Raw genomic sequence first — 27,121 nt, forward strand, 5'->3', positions numbered from 1 at the left:
ATGAGATTGTAAGTGCCAGACCAATCTTGTATTGGAAAAGGTTGTGGTCGGTTCCTGAACTGGCCTCATACAGAGCTGAATTCATTGCGATCTGGCCTCTCCTTAAATCTAAAAAGATTCCCTGGCTCCAACATATCAAAGCTGCCAGTGCCTGTCTAGGACTCCCGGAATTCTGGGATTCCCCAGAAACTTTTTGTACCGGATTAACAAAGAAAGAACTAGCTTCACTGATATGTACACGGAATCTCCAAATACTTTCGAGCTCTATAACAGTGGGTAGATTGACTTCTGAGTTCCTCACAGTTAAACCTGACTTAAAATTTGAGGAATTCATGGATCAAATCGAACCCCCGCTTGCTCGAAAATTATACATCCAGCTTAGACACGGCACTTTACCAGTCAGGTCCTTTTCAGCTAAGTGGCAGACGCAGAATCAGGAAAGTTGTCCCGCATGTAATTACAAATTGGAGACCGTTTCACATGTGTTGTTCTTCTGTCCTGAATACTCTGCAATTAGAAAATGTTGGTTAATTCCCATTTGTAGGAATTTGGGTTTTCGTCATTTTAAGCAGGCTCTTAGGTCCCTAACTTATGATACCCACCCCCCTATTGTATTTGCCGTATCTCGTTATTTATATGGCATGTGGCGCAGGAGACAAATCTTTTTAAATTAATCTCTGTATTTACTTTTCATATGATAACGTCTTGTTTAATTCTTTTTTAAATTGTAAAATTATTTATTGTTTTATTGTACCTGCTGATGTACTTATTTGCACTTTTATGGTCTAATGGCCGAAATAAAGTTATCACTGACTGACTGACTGAATAAAAGGAGGGCAACCAAATGCCCTTGTTCACATTGAACTTTTCATTTCAAATTGCATGTATCTATATCTGTAATCACTCTTTTGTTTTCAATTACTTTACACATGTCGCTTTTCAATTAATTTCCAGATGTTGGTATCTTTTTCCATAAACCGCCTTGAGACCCTTATGGGTGAGTAGCGTGCTTTATCAACCACCTATTGATTGATTGATAATGTTCTTTTTCTTAAGTATCCAATTCCATCACAAATTAATTGAAAAACGAGATATGGAAAGTAATTGAAAACAAAAGAGTGATTACAGATACATACAATTTGTATTGGAAAGTTCAATGTGAACAAGGAAATTAGGTTGCCCTCCTAATATAGGGAAAGCATTTGCCTATTTCATATGTTTGCAAAGACAAAGAAAATAAACATTGCACGCCTGCTATTGGCTTTGCCAAAGCTTGTTCAATGCATGAAGCTGGTGAAACAGGTAAAGCACCTATCTAGACTGCAGCCTTCAGGCAGTGATGAAAAACCTTAAGTATTTTAAGGGGTTAAATGTGTTTGCTTATCACAAAACTTTCGGCAGTTGTAAAGCTGCACCCAGAAAGTTTAGATTAGCTATCTTTTTTTTAAATAAAGGTGGGTGTTTCTGTCTTTCTGTAATTATTTCATCAGCCAATCAACGTCTATTGACTTGAAGCAAAACCGAGTCTCTCTACTTCACTTACAGCACTTGAGTTGCAGCCGTCCTAGGCACGCGATAGCCTCAGCGCTGTAAACAGTCTGACGAAATGGCGTCCGAAGCAGCACCGGATCAAGCACAGCCGCCTGCCTCTCCTCCACAACCAAACAAGCCGGTGAGTTAAGAACTTCTCTGTCTCCTGACGAGAATGATTTCCCTGACGAATGCTGGGCTCCCCTCATTTGTAGCACGATTAAGCCAGAGCAAGCAATACGGATACAGACACACAAGGAAACGAACTGCATAGAGTACTCCAGAGTTTCCGTGTGTCCGAGGCGAGAGGTGAACATGTTGTGGCTCCCTCCTGAAAGGTTATTTCGTTGGACTTTTTTTTGCCTCGCAAATTACAGCATTTTAACAGCGGCGTTTGAACCAGGCGATCTGCGAGCGAGGCGGTGTTTACCCTTGGCGTGCCCCCCACAACCAGCTCTCTTTCTCTTTTCCAAAATCGCCGTGCTGGAGATGCCTGGCACCGCCCTCTCACAAATGTAATAGTTCGCTTATTTTAATTTCTTAGAAATGCGGGGTGGGTGGATCTTGTTTATATGTTGGATTTTTTTGTTTTTTCTTTTTCACAGATTTTCTTTTGCGAAATTGTACACTGTCATTGTAAGGTAACGCATTCTTGTATTCCAGATGAATCTGGCCTTAGTAACGCATAGACAAAAAATATATATAAATGTAGGTGAGCGAAAACGGGCAGGCAGTTAGTAACCCAATAATGGCAAACTATCCCAGTATATGAGTATAGACAATATCGTGTCAGCTGTGGCACCGTTCAGCGTTTCTATTCAAAAGGTGCTTTTAGGTCAGCCCCAACATTGTGCGCCGTTGCTGCGTGGGGTATTGTATACTGTAAATGACTTGGAGCCCGCCCATTACTTTGTACCGTTACCACTGCTGGCTTGATTGTCATTCTTTTTAGCTGCCTCCTAATTGGTCACTATATGTCTCACATCACTTTATTTTATTTCTCCCGAGCATCCGCTACTCATGCTGTGATTGAGAGTACTATTTTTTTCCTTTTTCTAATCCTCATTTCCACTTCCATGCTTAGGGTTGTTTTTAATTTCCGTCCTTCAGATGTCTTTGTTGTTGCCTTAATTTGTTTTGGAATTCGGCGCTTCATTTTACAGCACCAAACAAATGGCACAGAATATTAAAGTACTCCAAGTGACCTGCATGTGTTTGTAGGCTGCTACTCTTCTCTGCGCGTACAAAGTATGTGCCTGTTTAAAGCGTACACTAGCCTGAAAACAGACTCCCATAGTTTTTTAGGTCTCGCTGGAGCCAGCGCTTTAGTGCTGCTCTCGCGAGAGCTTTTGTAAAAGGGGGATCTGGAAGTGCAAACTAGTGCTTTTCAGGCCTCCAAATACAGTGCATGTGCGCCGGGCGCGCGCACCATTTGGCAGCCTGAAAAGCACTGCCTGTTCATTTTCGCGTACACAGCCACCATCTGTCTCCTCCATTTTTTTTTTAAAACCGTTTTTATTGCAGAACAATAATAGCAGCAGCATACATTCTTACTTTGCCTGCATCGCTGACAACAATGCCATATGTCCTGTGGCCATTTAGACAGCCGTACACAGCTCATGAGCCCACATCCCGGAGGCCGGGCAGCGATGTTCAGGGTATCATTATACTGAGCTATATTTTGAGCTTTACGTTTGCCGCTAACACGGTAGGGTGGCTACGTTCCGCTTTAGAGTTTTCCTCCTCCCCGTACCCCACCATCTGTCTCCTCCATCACGGGTCATTAAGTTGCATTCTCCTCTGCCTCCGCCCGATCCCTTTAACTTTCACTTTCTAGTTTTATTATGCTCACGAGCCCGGCGAAGGCTCGTTAATTACTTGGCCATTTTAGGATCAACTCTGCAAAACATAGGCACCGAATCTGTTTTCACTTGCTGTATTTTTCTTAAATCTGTACATTGCTTCTAACACGCCTCCATATATAGAACGAGTCAGTTCCCGGATCCCACTTCCATGGCGTGAGACGTGTGCCTCGGACAGCGGTAAGATTTATCACTTGGACGCTATAACCCTTAGCTTGCCTGGCAATCTGTTGAGCCTTTGATGTGGCTCTCCTTGCGGGATTTCTTAACCCTTAATAGGCGCGTAATTATGCTGACTGTTCGATCTAGCCTCTAACCAACAGTCAGAGCTGGCGCTCAGAGAAGTAACTTGTGCTTATTTAAACAGCTGCACATAGCCCCCATGCTTCCCTTTAAATATAACAAGGCATAATACATTGTTTTAAGCCTGTAAGAATCACTAGATATCTCGTAACTTCCTGAGTCTTTGTTTTTGAGGACGTCTCCAACCAACAGCAAGATGTGACGCATATGAGCAACTCGTGCTCATACGAACAGCTGTAACCAGCCCCCTTGTTCATTTGTAGCGTTTACACGTACATGTATTCTTTCAGACCCGTAAAGATTAACTGCGAATATTTCACTTTGGCTGATGCGCTAAACATAGGTCTTGCTCTATTTCCAAACCATAGGCGCCAACACGCATGCTGCGGCCTAGGACACACTTTTTTTCATCCTAATAACTCTTATGCAATATAGGAAAAGAAGTTTTTACAGGTACATTCGACTCCATGGGTATCTCTTTTATCATCCAGCATGCCCGAGTTGATCTACTAATGCCTTTGGAGCTCGTGCCTTTAATATTTTCAGAGGACTACTGCCCTGAGCAGCTGGAGTCCCTGGGTGAAAGACAATTACCCCCCGTCTTCCTGCAGGACTCATAATAGCGATGGGGTCAATAATTACCCTTATCATCCCAAAATAATTAAAACCAGATTCGAAATCGAACCGTGAGAGGAGATGTTTGACCTCCTACACCAAGACTATGACAATATTTGTCTGTCCCCTGCACATTTGGGCAGTATGGCAACACGTAAGCTAAGGTTTAATCTGTCACTATACTTTCAAATAAAAAATTCGAATAAGAACGTCTTTCCACTGGGCCACAATCAATATTTCTCCCCGAACATGGCTCAGTCTGCTCTGATACTTTGATTTTGCTTCGCTTTTAACAAACTGCTCCTCCCCCCCCCCCCCCCCCTACACCCAGTCATGCCCACGCTCGTCCAGATGCCGGTGCACTCCTCCTCAGATATCACCAACAAGCATTTATAACCTTTCTATCGCGTTAGCTTCGGTTGATTTAACCAGAAAACAACCCCTAGAATTCGATTCCCTTGCTCTCAAATCCCATCTTTATCAACTGGAACTCTGTAGCCCCTCAAGTGAAAACAGTAAATCTCCCAGGAACATTGATCCACACGCAAGATTGCTACCAAGCGTTGCTTTTTATTTTATTTTTTATTAATGTAAGTGAGTGAAAGGGAGCACTGGACATGGTTTAACCTGGGAGCACATGACTCGCAGTGGCCCAAGCATCCCACTTAAAGCACCAGTACCTGCAAAAACCCACCCAGGAAAAATAGGCATTGGCAGTGCCAATAGGTCTCACCTATGGGAGAGCTATAGGCTATGTACATTTACTTTATCAGTTTTGTACACCTGATTAGCTGCTGTGCCGCATGGCTGAAAGTTACACAAGCATTTGCAATGCAATAGGTCTCGCATTTACGCAAGTTTGAGCTATTGACATTGCAAATAATAATACTTTTTATTTTTGTTTTTCTTTTAAAAACATAAATAAAAGGCATTTTTATGTACAATGCCAATAGCTGAAACTCTCGTAACTGCGAGACCTATTGCATTGCAAATGCTTGTCTAGACAAGCAGTCCAGTCACAGGCCAGGCTGCCACTAAGCAATATAAACATTTTGGACACATCTGTCCTTGTCAAACACAAAGTATGTGGCTTTTTAAACTGCCTCAATTTTGGGCAGTGCTGTAGATAATCAATTTCTCCTTAAAACCTCTGTCCTCAGCGTTGTATGTTTTCCGCCTCATTTCTGTGCATTAAAAGTATGTCTGTTTAAATCTCTTCAGTTTCGTGCAGCACAGCAACTACTCTATTTCTCTCTAAAACCTGTGCCTAAATCGTTATTCTCGTATATATTCCAGCCAAAGGGCTTTCAGGCGCCCTGTATTCTCTGCAGGGCCCCACCATTCAGGTTCTGCAGATACCTTTCTACTCTCATACTCTGACGCTGGCCCAGGGGGTGCCACAGGGCTCATCATTGATCCCTACCCATTTTCAATCTGTACATGGGCCCCCTGGCCGATATCGTTGTGAGTCATGGTTTTCAGATTCTTTCATACGCTCACTATACACAGCTGGTCGTCACCCTGTCACAAAATTCTGTGGATGCGGCTGCCTCGTTGAGGGCCTGCCTCTTTGAGGTACCGCAATTGATGGATCTCAACTGCTTGAAATTAAATGCAGGCAAGACCGAGGTGTTCATCCTCTGAAGGCAGCCCTCAATTTGGTCTCCTGATTGTTGGCCTGTATCACCTGGTTCCTTCCCTTCGCCAAAGCCAAAAATGAAAAATGTAGGCATTGGTTTGAAGAACATCTCAACTTCAATAGCTAAATTATGGATTTAGTGGGAAAATGTTTTGACATCCTGAAATCTCTTAAGAACTTCATCAGTCTGCTCCCTGCTTTGTCCTAGGAGACAGTGATCCAAGCAGGAGTGAATTCATAGCTGGATTACTACAATATCCTTTATTTTGGGGTCTCTCAGTTAAGGCTTAGAAGGCTTCAACTTTTTCAGAATTCTGCAACCTGGCTTTTGTTAAAACTACCTAGACTGGCGTCAATGGACTCCCCTCTTTCTTAGCTTCCTTGGCTTCTGGTGAAGAAACGGCTTGTTTTTAAAGCCCTGGTCTTTTGTTACAGAATTTTTAGGAAGACAGGTGCTGCTTACTTGCATTCTCTTTTTTCTCCTTATTTTGTATCCTCCTTCTAAATGTCTTGGGTCCTCTAGTGCTTTATTAGAGCAGGTTCCCAGAGTAGCTTCCTCGCACCGAAGTTGTGGAACTCTCTTCCGCGTCAGTTGAAACTAACAGATTCAGAACTTTTATTCCTGAAGAGCCTTAAAACTTGGCTTTTTAGATAGGTTGGCATTGGTTCTGAACTGCGATGATGGTTTGGGAGTTTTATAGACCGATTAGCGCCAGGTCACTCCTGTTGGAGTACCCAGACACTTTATAAATGTATTTCATTAATATATTCCTATTCATATGCACTTGGGTGCAAGAGTAGTAGCCTAGCGGCACAGCTCCACCCCACTCTACCCCACTCCACTCTACCACACTCCACTCCAATCTATCCCAATCCATCTACTCCACTAAAGTCTACCACACTCCACTCCAATCCACCTCACTCAAATCTACCACACTCTAATCCACCCTACTCACTTCCACTGTACCCCAATTCAGTGCATACCACTCCAATCCACTCTAGTCTACCCCATCCCACTCCAGTTTACCCCACTCCTACTTCACTTAACCCCATTCCAATCTACCCCACTCAAATCCACCCCACTCAACTTCACCACACTTTCACTCTACCCCAATCCTCCCTACTCCAATGTACCCCACTCCACTCTTGCCCACTCCACTGTACTCCATTCTACCCCACTCCAAATCACCCCACTTCACTCCACCCCACTCTAGTCTATGCCACTCCACTCTCAAATCCACTCAACCCCACTCCACTCTACGCCAGTCTACTCCACTCTACCCCAGTAACCCCTCCACTCCCAAATCTACCACCCTCCATTCTTCCTCACTCCATTATACCACAATACATCCCACTTCACTCCACTCTACCTCACTCCACTCAGCCTCGCTCCACTCTACCCCAATGTTAGACCTGGCATTCTTGGCGTGGTTTCCCCTGACTTTTTGCCTCTCCTCTCCCTCCTGTATTTTTGATGCTTTACTTGATTTAGTTTTTCTTGGCTTAGATGCTTTGGGCACTTTGCCACTTTTGATTAGTGTCAAAGTGCAAGTGCTCCCTATGGAAACTGTTATTATGATTGGTTCTCCCTGACAACCTGGCAAGTGCACCCACTTGTCAGGCCCTAACCTTCCCTTTTCCTACATGTTAGTCACCCCTAAGGTAGGCCCAGTGCTTTAAGGGCCTGTATCACAGGTACTGAGTACCGGCACTTCTTATTTTTTTATCACTCTGAGTACCGAACTCATGAAAGAGTTGGCGCATTGGCTGCTAGTGGTGGTAGCCTGTCGGTTTGGCAGCCAAAGCACTTCTGTAGTGCAGAGCCCCTGCTGAACTATTCATCGTGGGCTCATTTGCATGATAATTCAGGTGTTCACATCACGCTGTGCTACAAGGAATCGAGGCAGTCCAGTGACAGCGCAATTAAGAAAGCCATAGGAGGTATGGAGGCTAAAATGGCTTTAATCCCACCTGATTCTTTTGTGTGAGTATCTGCTTTTGTTTGTCTGTTCACCTGCTGTCTGTGTGTTTTTGTGTGTGAGAAAAGCAAGAGAAATATTACAAAACGATGTTAAAATATCACTGTTTGGCTTTCGTTTTATATAACTAATTAACCTGTTTTGGTTATCGAAACAAATTTCTCATGTGCTTTGGTATGTGCTGCAACTAATATAGAAGTCAATAAGCAATGGCATGTCTTGCCTTTAGCTCCTCCCACTCGCCACATTTAAATGAGTACCTGCACTATTTGTTCCTCTTTTAAAGCACTGGGTAGGCCCAAGGTACCCTATTGGACAGGGTAAAAGGTAGGACATGCCCTGGTGCGTGTGGCATGTCCTGGTAGTGAATACTGTCAATTTCGTTTTTCACTACTGCAAGGCTATCTGTTCCCATAGGATAGACTGGGGAGTTTGCTTATAACATCTTATAAGCATAACTACTCCTGGGAACAAGGTAGGAAAATAAAGTTTAGTATTCCTGAACTCAGAATGTTAAAATGCATCTTTTAGTAAGGGTGACTTTTACATTCTGTGTTTGAAAATACCACTTTTAGAAAGTAGGTATTTTCTTGCTTAGCTGAAGAAAATTATCAGGAGGAATTTAGCGCACATCCATGCCCCTGACATGTAGAAAATGATTGACTCACAATAGCTGCCATGTCCCCCATTCAAATATGAACATTGCATATTATTGTTAGGCCACACTTTCAATTAATATGAATAAAAATAGATACATATAATTAAATATGAACAGTGTTTAATGACAAAAATCGTTTCCATCTGGCTCTTGAAAACATTGGCTCACAAAAGCATCCATAAATATAAACAGGTTGAGCTGTTTAGATTAAAATAATATTTGGATACATAAATGCTAACTTTTCTTTTTTTTAGTAAACCCAGTATTATTTTCTACTTGAATACCAGAGTGAATAAGTATTAAACAACAATACACTGCATATTAAACACTATAAAATCTATCAAAACACTCATTTAATTATGACAAGCCTCCTGGACAGTACGTGCTGTTTGTTGCGAGGCGTATTGTGGCTTACCAAGAACATGGAGGGGCTTGGAGCCCCCACCCCCTTGCCATTTGTTGGCTTTCCTGTCACTCTGATTTGCCTCATTCTTATTTTGGTCCCAGCATGTCAATCTTGTGTTTGTTCCTCACATGGATCTTTTCCCCCCTGATCCCTCCATGTTGCTTCCCCCACCTGTGCCGCCTTCCTCTCTTCCTGTTGTCCCTTCCCCTACCTGCACCCTTCTTTTTGCTTTTCCTCAACCCCAGGGTTGTTTACCTGTTTCTTCCACCCTTCCCCATGTTGCTTTTTCCTCCCTCCCACCCTCTCTGTGTTGCGAAGGCCTTTGCGTTCCCCTGCCTCCTCAGTGATGCTTCTGAGTTTCACCCGTACTCCACATTGATGCTTCTGCCCCCTGCTGTCCCCCTCGTTTAAACAAAAAAAAAAGTGCTTTTGAGCCTTTTTTTGTTGTTGTTAATACCGAACCAACTCCGATCAGTAATTAAAAAGAAAAAAAAGTGCCCACATCATTTTACGCACATGATGTGTGACTACCAAATGACATGGGCTACTGCATCAAAGGCTATTTTAATAGACATTAGCCAAGCTGAACACCTTGGGGGATGCTCTGCACCATAGCTAAAAACCATAGGGCTAGCCAATAGGTGAGACCTATTGGCTTTGCCATTACTTATTGTTGTTAGTCTACTGACCAGCTTCCACGAAAATGGAGGACAATACCAGAAACGGAGAGAGGACATAAAAAGAAAGAAAAAAACATAGGCTTCGACCCCAGCCCTCCAACAGGAGTACACTAGATAATCAAAAACAGAAGCGGCTGCTACCGAATGGGAGTGGTGTGTGGGGGGGGGGAGGGGGTTGGGGCGGGGCTAGGGCAGAGGAATGCAATTAAAACAAGCATTTGCTATGCAATGGGTCTAGCATTTGCAACAGTTTAGCTATTGGCATTGTATATGATGATGCCTTTTATTAATGTTATAGAAACCAACACATAAATAAAAGGCATTGTAATTTACAATGCCAATAGCTCAAACTCCTGTAAATGCGAGGCATATTACATTGCAAATGCTTGTTATTACTGGTATTATTATTCATTAATACACGACTCTGACATCAAAAGCTATCACTAGGCCAGATCTGGAGATTAATTGGCTATATCTTTATCTTGGGAAGTAACAACCGTTAGGACCTCAAACACTGTTTTTAAGCTTCAAAGTAAACACATACCAGTATTGCAATGGACTTTAAGTGACTATATATTTTCAGTCACGTTAACTGTATAATGATTGATTTCATAACTTTGTGTTTGTGAGTTTAGTCCTAAATCTGCTGTTGTATTTTAATTGAAAAGTATCCGTTTTCCACACGCAGTACACTTGTGTTGCTCGTACACTTTTAACACAAGGCATCTGCTTAGCAGAAATGTGAAGCAAGCAATTGGTAGTTTGCCTTGGCTGGAAATTGTTACATTATTTGTCTGACAGAAAGGGCATATGTTTAAAATACATGTTAGAACTGCAGCATTGAAATAAGTTGAAGATTTTGAACAAATAAACCAAAGGGGGAGCAAGACCAAAGAACTCAGTTTAGACTGAGCGGGCTTCATCTCAACCTGTTATAAAAGTCTCGCTTCAGCACCTAGGCATGGCTGCACGCCATCTAAATGCCACTATTTCCCGTATTTTCGGCAAAACGAAGGTTTTTTGAATTAACTTAACAGAGAGTTATGATATCTCCATTTGTTCCCTTCAAAATAAACAATTAAAATCAAGGCCAGAGGACAGAAAACATGACTATCTAATAATTGGGTTGGGATTTGTGTAAAACTAGACTGCATATTGACCTGCCTGTACCAGAAAACGCTTAACATTAAAATCCTCAATTCTTACCTGAAAGGGTATATAATTCCTCTTATCTGTCGCCGTCTTCTCTCTCTCTCTCTCTCTCTCTCTCTCTCTCTCTCTCTCTCTCTCTCTCTCTCTCTCTCTCTCTCTCTCTCTCTCTCTCTCTCTCTCTCTCTCTCTCTCTCTCTCTCTCTCTCTCTCTCTCTCTCTCTCTCTCTCTCTCTCTCTCCTCTCTCTCTCTCTCTCTCTCTCTCTCTCTCTCTCTCTCTCTCTCTCTCTCTCTCTCTCTCTCTCTCTCTCTCTCTCTCTCTCTCTCTCTCTCTCTCTCGTAATGGAGCCCTTATTTGTTTTTTAACTACCCGCCACCTTGACTTTACTGCCTGCACTACCGGGGACGGCATTCCCCATACTCCAACACACCAGGAGATGCCAGCGTCACATGATCTGCGCCGGGGGCCACATAAAGGCGGTATCGGGCCCCTGCAGTGCGGGAGCCTGTATTTGTTTTTTACCTGCCCGCCGCCTCGATTTTACTGCCTGCACTACCGGGGACCGCATTCCCCATACTCAAACGCACCAGGAGGCGCCAGTGTCATGTCATCTGCGTCGGGGGTGCATAAAGGCGGTATAGGGCCTCCGCAGCGGCTTGTCGGAGCCCGGAGGAGGCTGGGCTGGGCCGACTCTCTTGGCTTTCATTTGTGGGTGTATCATTCCAGCATCTGAGAGACTTGGAGCCAAGTCGTAGTTTGTTGGTGAATTCTAGCCAAGTAAGTTTTAGGTGGTTTTTAGGAATAAGTCACATTTCTCTCTCTGGGGTTGAGATTGCCTGACAATGGTCAAACGGAAACAAATGGGTTCTAGGGAGGGCACACCCAGGCCCCTTCAAAACTCCACACTAGACTGCTTCTTGAGTCGTGCTTCAGGAGCCCTGGACAAAGAAATCCTAGAAGTTGAATGCCGATTGTCCATGGAGGGTGGATCACTAACCACTCTGAATTTGGATCATACTTCGAATAGAGTGCTTTGGGACATAGTTTCGGACATTTCTGCAAGTACACTGACAATAGTAGAACAAACATCCCCTGCCGAACCTTCCTTTCCACCCAATATTATGACCTCTTCGACAATCAAAGTGCCAGCTAAAAGAAAGAGGAAAATAAACCAGGAATCTCAGTCGGGAGCAAGTACTAGATCACAAAATAAAACCAATGTACTGCTACATGAGGGGACTAAGAGCACTCCAAATATAATTCCAACAGTGGCAGGATCTTATCCTATGCAACTAGCCTCAAAAGCCCTATCTAAGCAAGACATAGAGACTTTAATGAAGCATTTTGATAATATACTCCTAAAAGATCTTGCACCAATTTTGACTAGACTAGACAAACTTGAGGCAAACGTGGGTGTTATGCAAAAAATTGTAAATAATTTGATGGTTGGGATTGGAACAGCTGAGTCTAGAGGATCAGATTACTTTATTATTGGGGGGGACATGAATCTGTTAGACAGTCCAATGTGGCAGTAAGACACTGTAGTGAAATTATTCAACCTCCTCTTGCAGTTAGTATAAGGGAAAATGCTGACGACCATCTAGAGGGTACATCTAAAGACATGACTTTGAGACAAACTGATCATCTAATTGGGGGTGGGAAATTGGGAAGTAGTCTTAAAGCATGTCAAGCTGTACATAGTGTTAATGATTCTGTTTTCATTGGACAGCCAAATGTGAAATTGCATGAAGCCACAAATATGGTTACATCCCTACCTGAGACAAATTTGGACCTCCCGCCAGAATGTTACCCTTATGTCACAATACTAACTAATGTCCCCTTGCTACAGTGCAAAACTGTAGAAACCATGAGTCAATTGAAAAGTAAGGTCTGCCATTGGTTATCTTTTAACTCTGACTATACAAACTCTAACTATGGCAACCTTTTACTTGTTAGAGTGAGCTGGATTGGTCCTCTATGTAAGTCCATTCGTGGAGATTGTGTGGTAATTAATTGCAGGTCTCCTGCCCTTGCAGGAAAATTGATTGGAGGCACGAGAGGACTAACAGGGAGGGGTCACGACCAAGGGATTGGCATTATGCCATTGGTTTTTTTTCTATAGGCACCTCAAGCCCAATGGTAAGATCAGTGGCACAAATTTAAATACACCCCTCTTTCCTCAGGTACCAAAAGAACACTTCTCCTTTCCAACCAGTAATAGATTCCAGGCTCTCTCTGGGTTGGATATCCCTGATTGACTAAAGTCAAGTAGTAGTAAAATGACTCCACCCGATGAGGCGGCTCTCCCTGGCATTTCAAAAAGGGACACTAATAAAAGCAACCTGAGAGAAAAAGAGATTGGAAAGTCATTTATGCCCACTGGTTTTCGTGATCTTCCCAAGCATGTGAGGGAGTAAATTTAATAGAAGGACCACAGACCAAATGAAGTACTTTTGAGGGCCAGTACTTAAATACTCATGGAACATCGCGGGGATTAAATCTAGACTAAATAACCTGCAATGAGGCAAGTTCGTGGACCGTAGTCATATATGTCTGCTCCAAGAGACCTGGGCAACTGAGCAGTACTACAGGGTGGGGTATACCACATTCAGTATTGAAGCTAGACACTCTATAGCTGGTAGACCTGCAGGAGGACTGTTAATTTGGGTCAAGACAACTTTAACTTGTAAAATAAAACGGGTAAACATAGAATCACAGGAGGTGCTTGGTCTAGATTTAATTTCCTCAAAAGAGAACACTCACTTGAGGTTAATTAACCTTTCTAACCGGTTCAGTAGTCCCATATAAGGACTCAGACACTATATCAACACTGACCAACTTTATTGATAACTCCTGTAAAGAATACTATCTGTTGCAGCCGGTGATTTTAATATTACCCACAAACCTATAGATTACGCACAAGAACTAGTACAGGAGGAAGAGGTGTAAATAAGCTCCAGATACCGTCCCTGTAAAGAATTACAAAGGTTGGACAGCAAGTACTGTCTTTTACACTTGCATATGAGATTTGCGCCTGTAATGGGCAGACACCCTCAGATGTGGAGGCCAAATCAGCGTTTAAAAGGGGTAGTGTCAAGAGTAGAATTGATTTTTATCATGGTAGATCTTGACCTTTGGTCAAATATTAATGACATGACTGTCTCAGATAGAGAGGGCAGTGATCATAATGCATTGCTTCTGAAGCTATCTGGTATTATCTTCCCGCAGCTTCAAACAAATCTAGTGACGGCCCCTGTTAAGACATCCAATAATAATAGGAGAATAAAATGGTCTCAGATAATCACTGATGAGACGCTGCTACCGAAAATCTATAAAGAGGTGGCTCATACTCTTAATGTATTGGGCACTCAGGATATAAACAATGAAAGCATTATGTCTACTTTCCTACATTAATCTTCTAACATTAAGGCTTTCTTTAGTAGACAGTACAACCCAAAAATAGTTATTAATAACGCTGCTCCATGGTATAATGAGGATTGTAAGCTTACCAGAATTGCTCTATCTCTGGCAGTCAAAAAAGGAATAAGGGCTGATATAATAAATCTAAGAAGAGCCTATAAGAGAGTACAGGGTGAGGCAAAAAGGGCTTGGGAGGAAGAAAATTGGCACACACTAGTGGAGGCATCTAGGAAGAAGGATTCCCAAACATTCTGGCATCTATTATCTAAAGGGGTAAAACAGCCAGTTAGTGAAACAGATTTTTATTTACAACCCCAAGTGTGGGAAGAGCATTTTCAGCGATTGTTCTCTAGGGTAGTACCCATGGTGGAGGGTGAGGCAGTAGGTGATAGGTAGGGATACCCACATAAAGCCCCCAGTAGAAGAAGTAAACTGTTTCCCTAGAAGAAACAGTAAATGCAATTACTTCACTGCAGCCTGGGAAAGCGCCCTTTGATCCATATAGTTTTTTCTTCTATCACACGTGATGGTGATATCCCTGTCATGGAAAGGTGCTGAAATAATACCTATATTTAAAAAAGGAGATAAGGGACACTCAGGAAATTATAGGCCTATCCGCCTTATAGATGTCTCGCAGAAAGTATTCAGTAAAATGATTTTAACGCACATCCAGTGTTGGAAGGAGGATTTCTGGATACTTTCTCATCTGCAGGCTGGTTTTAGAACACCCATGAGTACCTTAGACTAGGGATTTAGGTTCTTGCTGCTTATCTGGAAGGAGGTAGCAATTATGAAGGGCCACTTGTATGTCATGTTTGTTGACCTTAAAACGGCATTTGACTCTATAGATGTCACCAAGCTCTGGGTTGCCCTAAGGGATCTTGATATTCCTGGGGGGATGCTCCAACTCCTGTTTCAGCTGCACTCTGGAAATTACACTAAAGTTAGGTGGAACGCCGATGGTAGCCTAACTAACAGCATCCCTGTTCTAACGGGGTGCGCCAGGGTTGCGTCTTAGTGCCAACTTTGTTCACATTATACATGAATTGGCTTATTAAAGATCTTTTTGACTGTGAAGGAGATCCACCAAAATTAGCGGGCAAACAAATCCCTTGTCTTTTATTTGCAGACGATACGTTGCTCATTTCTAAAACCCCAATGGCCTTCCAGAAAGTTTTAACCAAGTTTGCAAATGCCTGTAAAGAACGGGGTTTAGAAATCAACTGTTCAGAAACAAAGTTTATGTTTTTTAACCCGTACAAGTCATCTAAGGGGAAATTGAGTCTAGATGCCCAATGCCTAGATCAGGTTAAGGCTTTTGACTATTTGGGAGTCAGAATTAGTGAGAATTAGACATGTACTCCCCAAATACAGAAGATTGTCCTTTTATTGCAACGTGCAGACTGTGCTATAGTAAAGAAAGGTAAAAGTTCTCCTTTTTGCCCATTCTCACCAATCTTAGACAAGCATTGGCATAGCCAATAGGTCTCGCCTTTGGGACCATAAGTGTTTAGCCATGCAACAGTTGCATAACTAAATACTTATAAGGTCCCAAAAGCGAGACCTATTGGCTATGCCAAGTGGCGCGAAAGTGATCACGATCAAACATCAAAGCGGCCGCGAAAGTGAAATTAATCTCGGTAAGGCGCGGCGCGTGCGCGCACATGCACTGTAGCTCCTGGCTGGCCTGGTAGCACTTTTTGGAGCCCTCTCAATAAGTCTCGCCAGACCAGCGCATGCGCTGGGTCAGGCGAGACCTAAAAAACATCAGGCTAAAGGGAGTGGTGCAGCCTTATATGGGGCCGAACTGTGGGGGCTAGAACAACTGAACCAACTAGAAGTTGCAGAAAATAAATTTCTACGAGCAATTTTAAACCTACCAAGGAATACGCCATTAATACCCCTTTGCCTAGATCTTGGACTAAGGTCTATTGTCCTTTCAGCTATCTTAAAGGTGCTTCTGTTTTGTATCAGACTTTGGACCAGCAAGACACAGATCCTTGTAAAGGAGGCAACAGAGGAATTATTAGCGCTCCACAGTCAAACCGGGTGCTTGGTCTGGTTTAAAAAAAAATAAGGCAATGGTTCTATAAATTGGGCTTGGGATTCATGTGGGATGATCCAAAATCTATTACTAAAAGAATGGGGTCACAGTTAAAAAAGAGGTATTGGGAGTTTATTGATTCCTCATGTACTGAAGTTAGGATATTTAGTTCCCTAACAACCCGTTTTGTAGATATTCAAAGCTGTTTCAAGTTTGATTCCTATATGGATGATGTCGAACCCACCCATGCACGTGCACTTTATATACAGTTCAGAACTGGGGTTCTCCCATTGAATACGATGAAATGTAATTGGAAGAATGTATCTGTAACCTTGCTGTGCCCCGTATGCAATGCTGGTCCTGAAACATTAGAGCACTTTATATTATTTTGTCTGTTCTACGCAAATTTGAAGAAAACCTGTCTTTTTTTAAGCCCCTTAGATGCCCTATGTGTTTTTAGATCAGATACAACTAGCTGGCTTGTTTTTACATACTTGCTTTATGCATGGTGGCGAAGGTCTAAAACCGGAATAAGCCCGTGTCGTAAGAGTTTGGCTACTACTGGGGAAGCGCGTATCAAGGCTCTACTGACTGCCGGTAATGCCATTTGATGACTATGACTTAATGTGATAGCTCCGGTCTTTTCTCCCTTTTCTTCCTCTTATCTAATTTTATTGTTACATGATTTTAAAGTATTTTTTAAGCTTTTATTATATTGCTATATTAGAACTACGTTAAGGAATATGAAACTGAAGTCTATTCCTTAACTGTATGCTACAAGCTTAAATTGAATTATGCATGTAAAGGAGTATGGACATGTTATTTTACTTTTTAATTGATTCTTATGTTTTAATATGTTTTTTTATGTATTATGAGAATATTTTTATGTATGATCATGCTATTGATCGAAATAAACGAATACATGTAATAATGGTAGGTAGCCAAACGCCTTTTATTCGCTGGGAAACTACTCAAGCAGTTTGCACTTGGATCCAATACAAAAAAATGAAGTATTCTGCTCAGCACAGATGATCAAATTAGAGTTAATTGTAGCAGCAAGAGAGGCAGGGACATCAGTAACTGCCGCCAGCTGGCCAGGACATTGTAAACTATAAGCACAGCTGTGAGGCAGGCCAGGCTGGAGCCTGCTGACTGATTGGGCGGGTGAGAGAGAGCAGAGAAAATACACATGAATTAAATGGAAATGAGCACGGTGCTCGTGTAATGGGCGCAGCGATGACTATCCACAATTATTAAAACAAACTACCCAGCAGGAGCCAAGGTGGGGGAGGCAGCAGTAACACAACTGTGGCATTAAGAGGAGGTGGGAGAAAGAATGCTATATTTGAATGTAAGCAGCTAGGGCTCTAGAGCTAAGCACAGACTAACAGTAACAGAGCAGAAGACCAAGAAAAAAATAGTCCCCCACAGCAAATTTAAAAAGTTACTTTTTTACTCCAGTTATGAAAAATCCGATTTCACCATTAAATCCAATTTTGAAAATCAAGTAGGCAGTAGCTTTGAAGCATTTTTCTATCCTTTTTCCAAACCGAGATAGAAAATAAAAATTTTAAATCCCATCTACACGTGTTCAGGGAAAGGTCTAACAAAGCCTACACGTGAAATAGCTATTGAGTTTTATTTCACTGCAAGAGCACATTAACCCCAATATATATGTGTGTGTGTACGTACACACACACTTGCACTCACACTCTTTCTTGAACTGCAACCGAGTCACATTGGTGCTTCTGGTAGACAAATATTTTTTGTGATTATGTAGGTGGTGTAAATACACACTGCAGCTCACGTATGACATTTAATTTATACACCATAGGTGCGATTTATGCCCTATTAATAATGGTCATACACAACAGTTAAATAGACCAATTGGGTGAAACCAATTTTAGCCCTATAATTTTAGAGCTAGTGCACGCACACTGTGAAACTGATTCTCAGTACCTCAGGGCAAGGATTTTTAATGCTAGCAAAAGTAAGATCTAGGAAAAGCAAAAAATCTGAGTGAACATGTAGAAATGGTGAATTTGCTAAATTTTCTTTAAATTTTCTTTAATGCAAATAAACCTTGAACTTTTAACAAAAACAACCTTTGAAATAAATACATTTCACATTATAAAGTGGAACGTTTCACAAAAAATGTAAATCCTACTTTCCATCTAAGAAATCATTTCATACTCAACATTCAGAACTAGTTAAGTATAATGTACCACTACCAACTTTCAGAACGGGCACAATAGCGTTTAATGACTTCCTTTAAGATGAAAAAATAACAAACTTACATTTTCCAGTTACTTTCAGTAAGCCAGCATCAGTTGGTGGTTCAGCGAACTGACACCATGAAAGATTTCCAGTGATTGGAAAAGGAACCCAAACAATTTGAGCTTGCAATAATGCTGGACTGCATCAAACCCTACTCAGACATTTATATCGATATCCTTTACAGAAAAATCAATCCCTATAACCACATTCAATGCAACTCACATATGAAATATGACTTAAACAGGTGTTCTCATAGTCTTTCAACAATGCTTTTCTTTTGTTACATTTTTTTTCCTAGCCTCAATGTTATACACTGTTAATGCATAATATTCATAAAACAAATGTTCTGAGTGATTTCATAAGTCTGATTTTATCTGTTTAGTGAAACTCAAAGAAAAGTCTGAAATGTTGTATAAATAAAGGTGTGAGGCTGTTGCAACAGATCCTTGTTTTCTAAATAGAAAATTGTTTCATATAGTTCCTATAAGTGAATTAATGAATCGAGCACTTTTTTGTTCAAACTTTACAATCATTTTTTCACATTCTTGTATCTGTGGCATGGCTTTTGCTGACCACTATCTTTATTCCTTCCTGACTGGACTGTGGCAGTAGTGTATATTTTGGTATGGCTACGCACCTCACCCAGCGCTTACTTATAATTCAAAATTAAACTTTTTCATTGGGTCTAGAAAATAGAATCTCTATCCTTCGCTGTATGTTATACACCATCTTCCTAGAACCATTCTTGCAGCTTTCCAAGTGGCATGAGAGAGAAGCCCCGAATGTTCAGCTCACTATGGAAATCTGTCTGGTAGGCTCATTATTCGGCGTCTTCCAAAGCAGAGGCCTCTTTGATTTCAGTATGAAAAGGTGTTATTGAACGTGCAACAAATGATGAAGTGGGAATCCATCAAGTGCACGTTTCGAGCATATTCTTCTGATCTATAAATGTGGTAATAAAGCTCATGCAAAAGCACATTCAATCATTGTTTAGTTTAGAAATTATACCAAAGATGTCATAACACCTTGACCGTTCCGCCTCATAGTTCTATTATTTTCTTTATTTTAATCATTTGCTTTTAGACTTTTTATTATAGTCGAAAGTTTAAAGTTCTTAAATCCATGCAGGACAGATTCAATTTTTTTTATTGTATTTTTTAGAAAAGTAGATCCTTACATCCTACAATAACCTAGGTAAAAAAGCAGTGATGATCATACGGTAACGGGTGCAAAATCATAGATTCCAGATAAGACAATTGTACATAAAGGAACAGTTCTAGACAGTGTCCTACGTTCCAAAACACAGAATCAGTCCCGGTGTATGGTCTCTGTGCTAGTATCTGAGGGTCACTGTTTGCCTAACAATCATGTTCCCCCAAGAAACATTATCTTTCGGTGTACCTGCATTGTAGATATTATGGCAACACAGAGGAAGCATATTTCTGTAGAGGGATCAAAGTTTATGCAAGTATCTGACCTTCTCATTGGTCCATTCCTGCCACACCAGCAAGGGATGTTGGCTAAGGGCCCCAGATACCTTTAGGCCTCAAAGTGATGGACTGCAGCAAGATCTAGGTTTCAGTTTGATCGTTACATATCTCTATTTTTCAGCCATTCAGCACTCGTGGGTACTGTGCTCTTCCCTCAGGTAATGGTGGCTCTACGCCAACAAGAGAGACATCGCGCTTAGGCACTGTAGAGTCTACGGAGTACTTTTAATGTACCCCAACCAGGCAATATAGGGGTGGGGAGGGGTCTGCATCCATGCATTGTGTTTTCATTTACCCCACTATTTATAAGCTGTCCAGCAAGTAGACATGTAAATGCGGACACTCCCAAGCCAGATGCAGAAATCCTTCATGCTCCTGCACAACAGTCACATCTGTGACAGTGTGCAGGGTCCATTGTGTGTTGTTATGTATGTCCGGTATAGAAAATTGTAGTGAAGTAGGTTGTGTCTATAGTTCAAGGAAATGAGTTCCATTTGTCTACAGCAGTACATCCACGGCTTTCAGGTAAAGTCTCTCAAGCTCCGCCTCCCATGCCAATCTGGCATGATCGAAGCAGCCGGCTCTGCAATGAGATTTGCTAGTGTATAACCTGAAGACTCACCTGGTAACGATGGATGAAATAATGAGTTGCGTTACTGGGGAGAGGTCAGGAGGCTCATCCTGGATGCACAGTATTTTTCCTTGAATGGTATTACGCGGCTGTGCATATGCAAGATGTCTAACATAGTGACATCAGCCCAGAGCGAAACATCTTGTCAGGGTATTAATAGTGCATCTCTGTCAAGACAATATTGGACAGGGTGTTTTGAATTGTGTGCTCTGCCGCGGTAGTGAAGGGTTCTGCACCAACTTAAAGGATATACAGGCATCCAGGTTGTGCTAGAATTTAGCAAGGTGGCACTGTGCAGTTAGGTAGTACATCTCGGGGTCTGATATATCAAAATCCCCTCTTTAGTAGAGAAGAACCACGGATTACCAATCTATTCTGCTTGGTCTGCATGCCCAGATCGGTGTGTTCAAGTTAACAATAAGGATGGTGAAAAAGTGTGTGCCCTGGGGTTTTGGGATATTCATGAAGAGGCAACGCATCCCGCTAGGGAATAAGGACACCACATATCTGTTTGGTGCCTCAGTCTATCAATGACTGGACCATAATTGAGTTGAACTGTCTGTTAAATATTTGAGGATAATTGACCACTGGTATCCTGATCAGAGTTGATGACCCAGTTGATGGGGTAGTCCAGCATGCAGGTAATTGTGCAGTCAGTAATCATGAATAATTCAGATTTGGCCCAGTTGATGGAAACACCTTTATACCCTCTAAAGCATATTTCTTGAACCAATTCTAAATAACTTTATTCGGTTCCAAGGACCATAAAAGTTCAACAAGCATCACAGTTTTAAGATGTCATGACATATTTGTGAAACAGTGTGATTAAGATTAATAAAAGGAAAAGTTCATAGTAATCTGACAGGAAAAAACACAAAATCCATAATACAAATGACCTAGCACTGCAAGATATATCACTAATCATGAAATTCCAAGGATATAAAAATTGTACATTAAAAGATTACAGGGGGCGTGGCTTGGCACGACAAGATGGCGGTCGCACTATAAAAGTGCTCCGGACCCCTCAGTCTTCCGCGCCACGATCCACCGCCATCGGACCATCAATGGTCCTCTCCTCTACTTCCGTGGCCTCCGCCTTGAGCTGCGCTGCCTGGCAAGGTGTCTGACACCGTCTTGCCTCCCTGCAGAGGCAATTTTCTCTCCAGTTTCAATCCGGCATGCATCTGCCTAAGATGGCGGTCCTACCCTCTGAGGCCTCTCTGCTCAATGGCGCCTGAAGATAGGACATAGCCTGGCAAGAGTCGAGAACCTTATGATCTGCCCGGGCTCCCCTGCTGATTCCCCACTGCTGTGGAGGCGGAGTGCCGGATGCCCCGGTGCGGGCCCTGGGTGAGGAGCTCCCCTCCTCAGCCCGGTCGGGCCCGCCGATGCCGCTGATCTACCTTGCGGTGCCAAAGGCGATGCCCCTGAGGAAGTACCCCGCTGGACGACAATTCGGCCGCCGGGTCGGGTGGCGGAGTCCTGAAGCCTGGTTCCTCACCTGTGAGCGACCCTGTGCCCTGGGGCCCTGCCTGGCCACCGCCAGGGGTCCTGGACACCACTACCGGTTCCGGGCTGATTTGGGAGGTCTCTAAGGCCCACCTGAAGAACGGGCCTTCCCGCGTCTGCTGACTCAGCTGGCTGGAGGCCAGGCCCGTTCCTTGCTGCTGACCAGGCCGCCGTTGCGGCCACATTTACTGGGCTCCCACCCCCCTCACCCCTGAGTGGTGGACAGCTGATCCGGGCCCCCGCAGCCGTTCTGGTTCACGGCCGGACCTCGCGACGCCTCCTGGGGGCTCCAGAGCTGTTGGGGGGCCTCGAGGCCTGGTTGCTGGCACACCTGGACCATTGGAGGCGCCCCCACCCCCGGCTGAAGCTGGATTAGACGAACCCTGGGTCACTCTTGTAGCAGCCACGTCTCCGGGGCTCTGCTGCTTGTGCGGGCGGGGTGCTGCTGGGGCCTGCCTGCGGAGGCTGGCCCGAACGAGAGCTGCGGGTCGCGAGTTCGTCTTCCTAAACCCAGCCTGCGGTCTTGCTGGATGATTGGTGATCCTACACGCAAAAGGGGTGCCTGACGATTATGCGATTCGGGAGCGTGAGGGGCCTTGAGCGTCATTCCTGTTCCCACGGCTCCCCCTCCCTCACCCGCCTGCTCTACACCGAGACCCTTGAGGGCTTGGGTCCTGGCCTGCGGCTTCACCCTACTCTCGAGCCTGGGGGTCCCTTCATCTCCCTCCCAGTGCTCCGGACTGACATTTCTGGGACCTGGCCGCTTGGACTCGTACTGCTGACTTCCTGGCCATGAGATGGAACGGCACTGAAGCTAGGGAACACTAGCAAAGGGGTGATCTCGGCCGCATTTATCGAGCGGCTCGGGGTCCTGGATATGGGCCCCCTCCATTACTCCCTGTCCTGTGCCCTGGCCCTAGATTGCCCCAAGGGCTGGTGATCACTGTCCAGTATCGGCCGCACGCATCGAGCGGCGTGGGGTTTTCAACGCCTGCCCCCCTCCACAAACTTGTCGCCCTGATGGTCCATCTGGGGAGCCCAGCCCGGCCCTGCTGATTGATCGCCTGGTCCCCTGCTCCTACCCGGAGGTGCTGTCCTGGAGTTCGCCTACATCTTGCGAGGATGCCGCAGGGTGGCAGATTCGGCCGCATCCATCGAGCCCGGGGACCAGACCCTTCCACCGCCCCCCCCACCTCTCCTTGGCCTGGCGGCGCCCACTCCAGGCTGGGAGGGGCAGTGTTTCTCCTGGTTCGGCCCTCATCTCGGGTGGCGGGGGACGGTGTTTCCGAATTTCGTTTGGCTGGTCCCCTGTGGTACTGGGGCTTACGCAGTGGTGGATTCGGTGCCCGGGCCTGAGCATTGACGGCTTGGGTGCTGGACCCCTCCCGTAGGAGGTTACTTGCTCGTGAATCTTTTCAACCCCCCCCCCCCCCGGACTGGACATCCAGGTCCTGCTCCCGCAGCCAAATTGGATAGAAACTGCGCCCCGAAGACACCCGCTCTGCAGACTCAGACTAAAATGGACCAGTACACCACCACTGACCGGAATCCGGCGGAGGGAGCGTCTGGCGGCCCGTCCCTCGCCGAAGAGACCTTTCGACCATCCTGCAGGCTACTGGCACCTCTCAGGCCTCGGTGGAGGGCAAGATCGGCGAGGTGCGGGTGGACATGGCCCTTATCGGCCAGGATCTACGCAATGCCACAGCGAGAATTTCAGAGGTAGAATCGCACCTCTCCATGGCTGAGGACGAGCTTGGACAGTTGAAGACCCAAGTGGCCTGCCTACAGACTCAAACTTTGGAGCTACACCGTCGGGCTGAGGATGCGGAGAACCGCTCGTGGCGAAACAACCTACGCCTCGTAGGTTTCCCTGAGGGAGTTGAGCAGGGACAGACTGACACCTTTGTGGAGACCTGGGTGAAGTCATGGATACCCAAAGACGCTCTCTCTATGTGGTTCGCAATCGAACGTACCCCTCGCTCTCTGGCGAGTAAGCCTTCCCCAAGGGGCTCCATCTCGTCCCATCATCATTAGGATCTTTAACTTCCGAGACAGGGACACTATCCTTAGAGAGGCACGGGCACACAGTCCCTTGAAATACCAAAACAATACAATAATGCTTTTCCCAGACTACACGAGAGAAGTACAGGCCCAACGGCGTACGTACACGGACGTCAAACAAAAGCTCCGCAACTTGGGACTGCGTTATGGTCTCCTCTTCCCAGCCCGTCTCAGTCGTGTTCCAAGGTAAAACAATCTTTTTCGACACCCCGCAGGTGGCCTGGACTTGGTTCACGGAGGAGCGACCTCTGCGGACCCGGCCCCCCCCCCCCCCTCCCCCTGTCTTGTCAAAACCTCCACAGACACACTCGTCTCCTCCCAAACAGCGGAGGCACAATCGGTCCCGCAGGAGGGGAGGCCGGCGGGGAGAGTCATCGCAATCGCCGGGCGCTGAGTCCCAGTTGCTGATTTCCTCTGAGGTTCCTCCAGCTCTTGATAACCACAGCCGAGCCAGTTCACTGACTGATCTAAACCATGGCCCAGACCCATCTGAAATGAAATGAAAAATTATATGTATATAGCGCGTAACTACCCGGAGGCCTCGTCGCGCTTCAGCAGATTAGTATAACGAGCTCCAAGGTACATTAGCACGCTTTTGCAAACAAATACGTTTTTAGGGCTTTCCTGAATGCCAGCCTATTGTTAATCTGTCTAATACTCAAAGGAAGGGAATTCCATAGTTTGGCGGCAGTGTGTGAGAAGGAGCGGCCGCCCCAACGAGCTTTGATAACCTTTGTTGTAGTTGCTAGGTGCAGTGAGCCGGAGCGGAGGGCTCTGGGGGGGACGTAAGGCACTACAAAGGGGAACAAGATGGCAGGGCCTGCTCGATGGAAAGATATGTGCACAATGCACATGGCCTTAAACTGAGCTCTGGCAGTCATTGGAAGCCAATGAAGCTCCTTTAGGGCTTTCTTGGCTGATTGCCAACGGGGAATATTAAACAATAGCCGGGCGGCACAGTTTTGGGTGACTTGGAGCCTTTTGGTCACCGCTGCAGGGGCGCCTAAATATAAGGCGTTCCCGTAGTCCAGGCGAGAGAGAATCAGGGCCTGAACCATGACTCTCCTCGCCTGGAAAGGGAGCAGAGGAAGAACCTTGCGGAGCATTTTCATTAACCCAGCACAAGTTGAGGCAGTTTTGGTAGCTTGGACCGAGAAGTCGAGCGCCCTGTCAAGCCAAATTCCAAGGCTCTTTATCTGGGGCTTAGGGAGGGGAGGAGTGCCAAGGCATGTAGGCCAAATGGAGGCCAAGGTGTTCGGTGAGGAGTTACCTAATAACATGATCTCCGTCTTCTCCCCATTAAGTTTAAGACAAGAGGAGTGCATCCACTCAGCAACAGCCTCTAGACACGAGCCCAAGGTGTTAGACGACCCCTCCAAGTGGTCCAAAGAGACCACCAGTTGGGTGTCGTCTGCGTAGGTGACAATACGCACACCGAAGGGCTGGACTATATTTGCTAGAGGTTGCATATAAACATTAACAAGCATTGGCATAGCCAATAGGTCTCGCCTTTGGGACCTTATAAGTGTTTAGCCATGCAAAAGTTGCATAACTAAATACTTATAAAGGCCCCAAAAGCGAGACCTATTGGCTATGCCAAGCGGACGTGCCGCCGCAAAAGTGAAAGTGATCGCGATCAAACCTCAACCGCGAAAGTGAAAGTAATCGCGGTAAAACGCGGCGCGCGCGCCCGCGCACATGCACTGTGGCTCTAGGCTGGCCTGGTAGCACTTTTTGGAGCCCTCTCAATAAGTCTCGCCAGACCAGCGCATGCGCTGGGTCAGGCGAGACCTAAAAAGAGTGGGGCTCAGGGACGAGCCCTGCGGGACCCCACAACTAAGTGGTTGCTTGGGCGAAATCATCTCACCCTCGAACACCTGAAAGGAACGCTCGTCCAGGAAGGAGGTCAGCCATTCCAGGGGCGTGCCCGACACACCCATGCCTTTCAAACGATGTAATAGGATGGCATGGTTAACAGTGTCGAACGCGGCGCTGAGGTCGAGTAGTATGATGGCTGCTTTTCCTCCCTGGTCCAGCACCGCTCTGGTCTCTTCTGTTACTGCTATAAGGGCAGTTTCGGTTCCATGCTGAGGGCGGAAGCCCATCTGAGAGGCACATAGTAGGCTATTGGATTCTAAATAGTCCACTAAGATGTTATTAATGTGTCTCTCAAGGAGTTTGCTCATCCAAGGAAGTAGGGAGATAGGGCGAAAGTTGGCCAAGTTGTTCTGATCTAAGGTGGGTTTTTTTCAGAAGTGCCCTAACCATCGCACTTCCATTGAGCTGGGACAGAGTTCGAAGCAATGGAAACATTGAGGACATCCAAGATGACAGGACGGATGACGTCGATGACTTTAATAAGAGTCTGAGGAGGTGCTGGGTCGTTGGGGGAACCCGAGGTGACTTTGAGGATTATTCCATCCAATGAGGAGGAATCTAAAAAAGGGAATTTATCCAACAGGCAAGGAGTCATCGTGTCAGGATCCATTGTGGTGGTGGGCTCCAAGTCCCCCCCACCTGTGGAGAAAGAGGAGTAAATAGTTAAAATCTTCTGAGAGAAGAAGATCGCTAAGTTATTGCAACGAGTTTTTGCGCCGTCAAGTGACTGGCGCTCAGGAGGAGGGGGGGTAATTAAAGATTTAGCAATTTTAAAAATTTCCTTAGGGGAGTTGGCAGCTGAATGAATTTTTGATTCATAAAACTGAGCTTGGGCAGATTTAATTTCATTTTTATAGAGCTTTATAGCAGCTCGATACTCCACTTTTTTAGGTTGAGAATATTCTTGTCTCCAGGCTCTCTCTAGTTTGCGACAAAGTTGTTTCCTAGTCCTAAGAGCAGGCGAATACCAGGGAGCGACTTTGGGTCT

At 44.8% G+C, this 27,121-nt stretch overlaps 1 protein-coding gene across 2 annotated transcripts in view; it reads left to right on the forward strand.

Moving 5' to 3' along the window:
• The first annotated feature begins 1,516 nt into the window (after window positions 1-1,516).
• OCIAD2 (OCIA domain containing 2) overlaps window positions 1,517-27,121 on the forward strand; it is a 108,902-nt gene continuing 83,297 nt past the window's right edge. The window contains exon 1 of one of the 2 annotated variants that reach the window (XM_085642113.1): window positions 1,517-1,672. In XM_085642113.1, the coding sequence (XP_085498239.1) occupies window positions 1,607-1,672 (66 nt within the window). In that variant the 5' untranslated portion in view covers window positions 1,517-1,606. The remainder of the gene's footprint in view (window positions 1,673-27,121) is intronic. The other variant, XM_085642114.1, reaches the window with a different exon arrangement.

The sequence above is a fragment of the Triturus cristatus genome, chromosome 2_2 (assembly GCF_964204655.1).
Source record: "Triturus cristatus chromosome 2_2, aTriCri1.1, whole genome shotgun sequence".
NCBI classification, from domain to species: domain Eukaryota; kingdom Metazoa; phylum Chordata; class Amphibia; order Caudata; family Salamandridae; genus Triturus; species Triturus cristatus.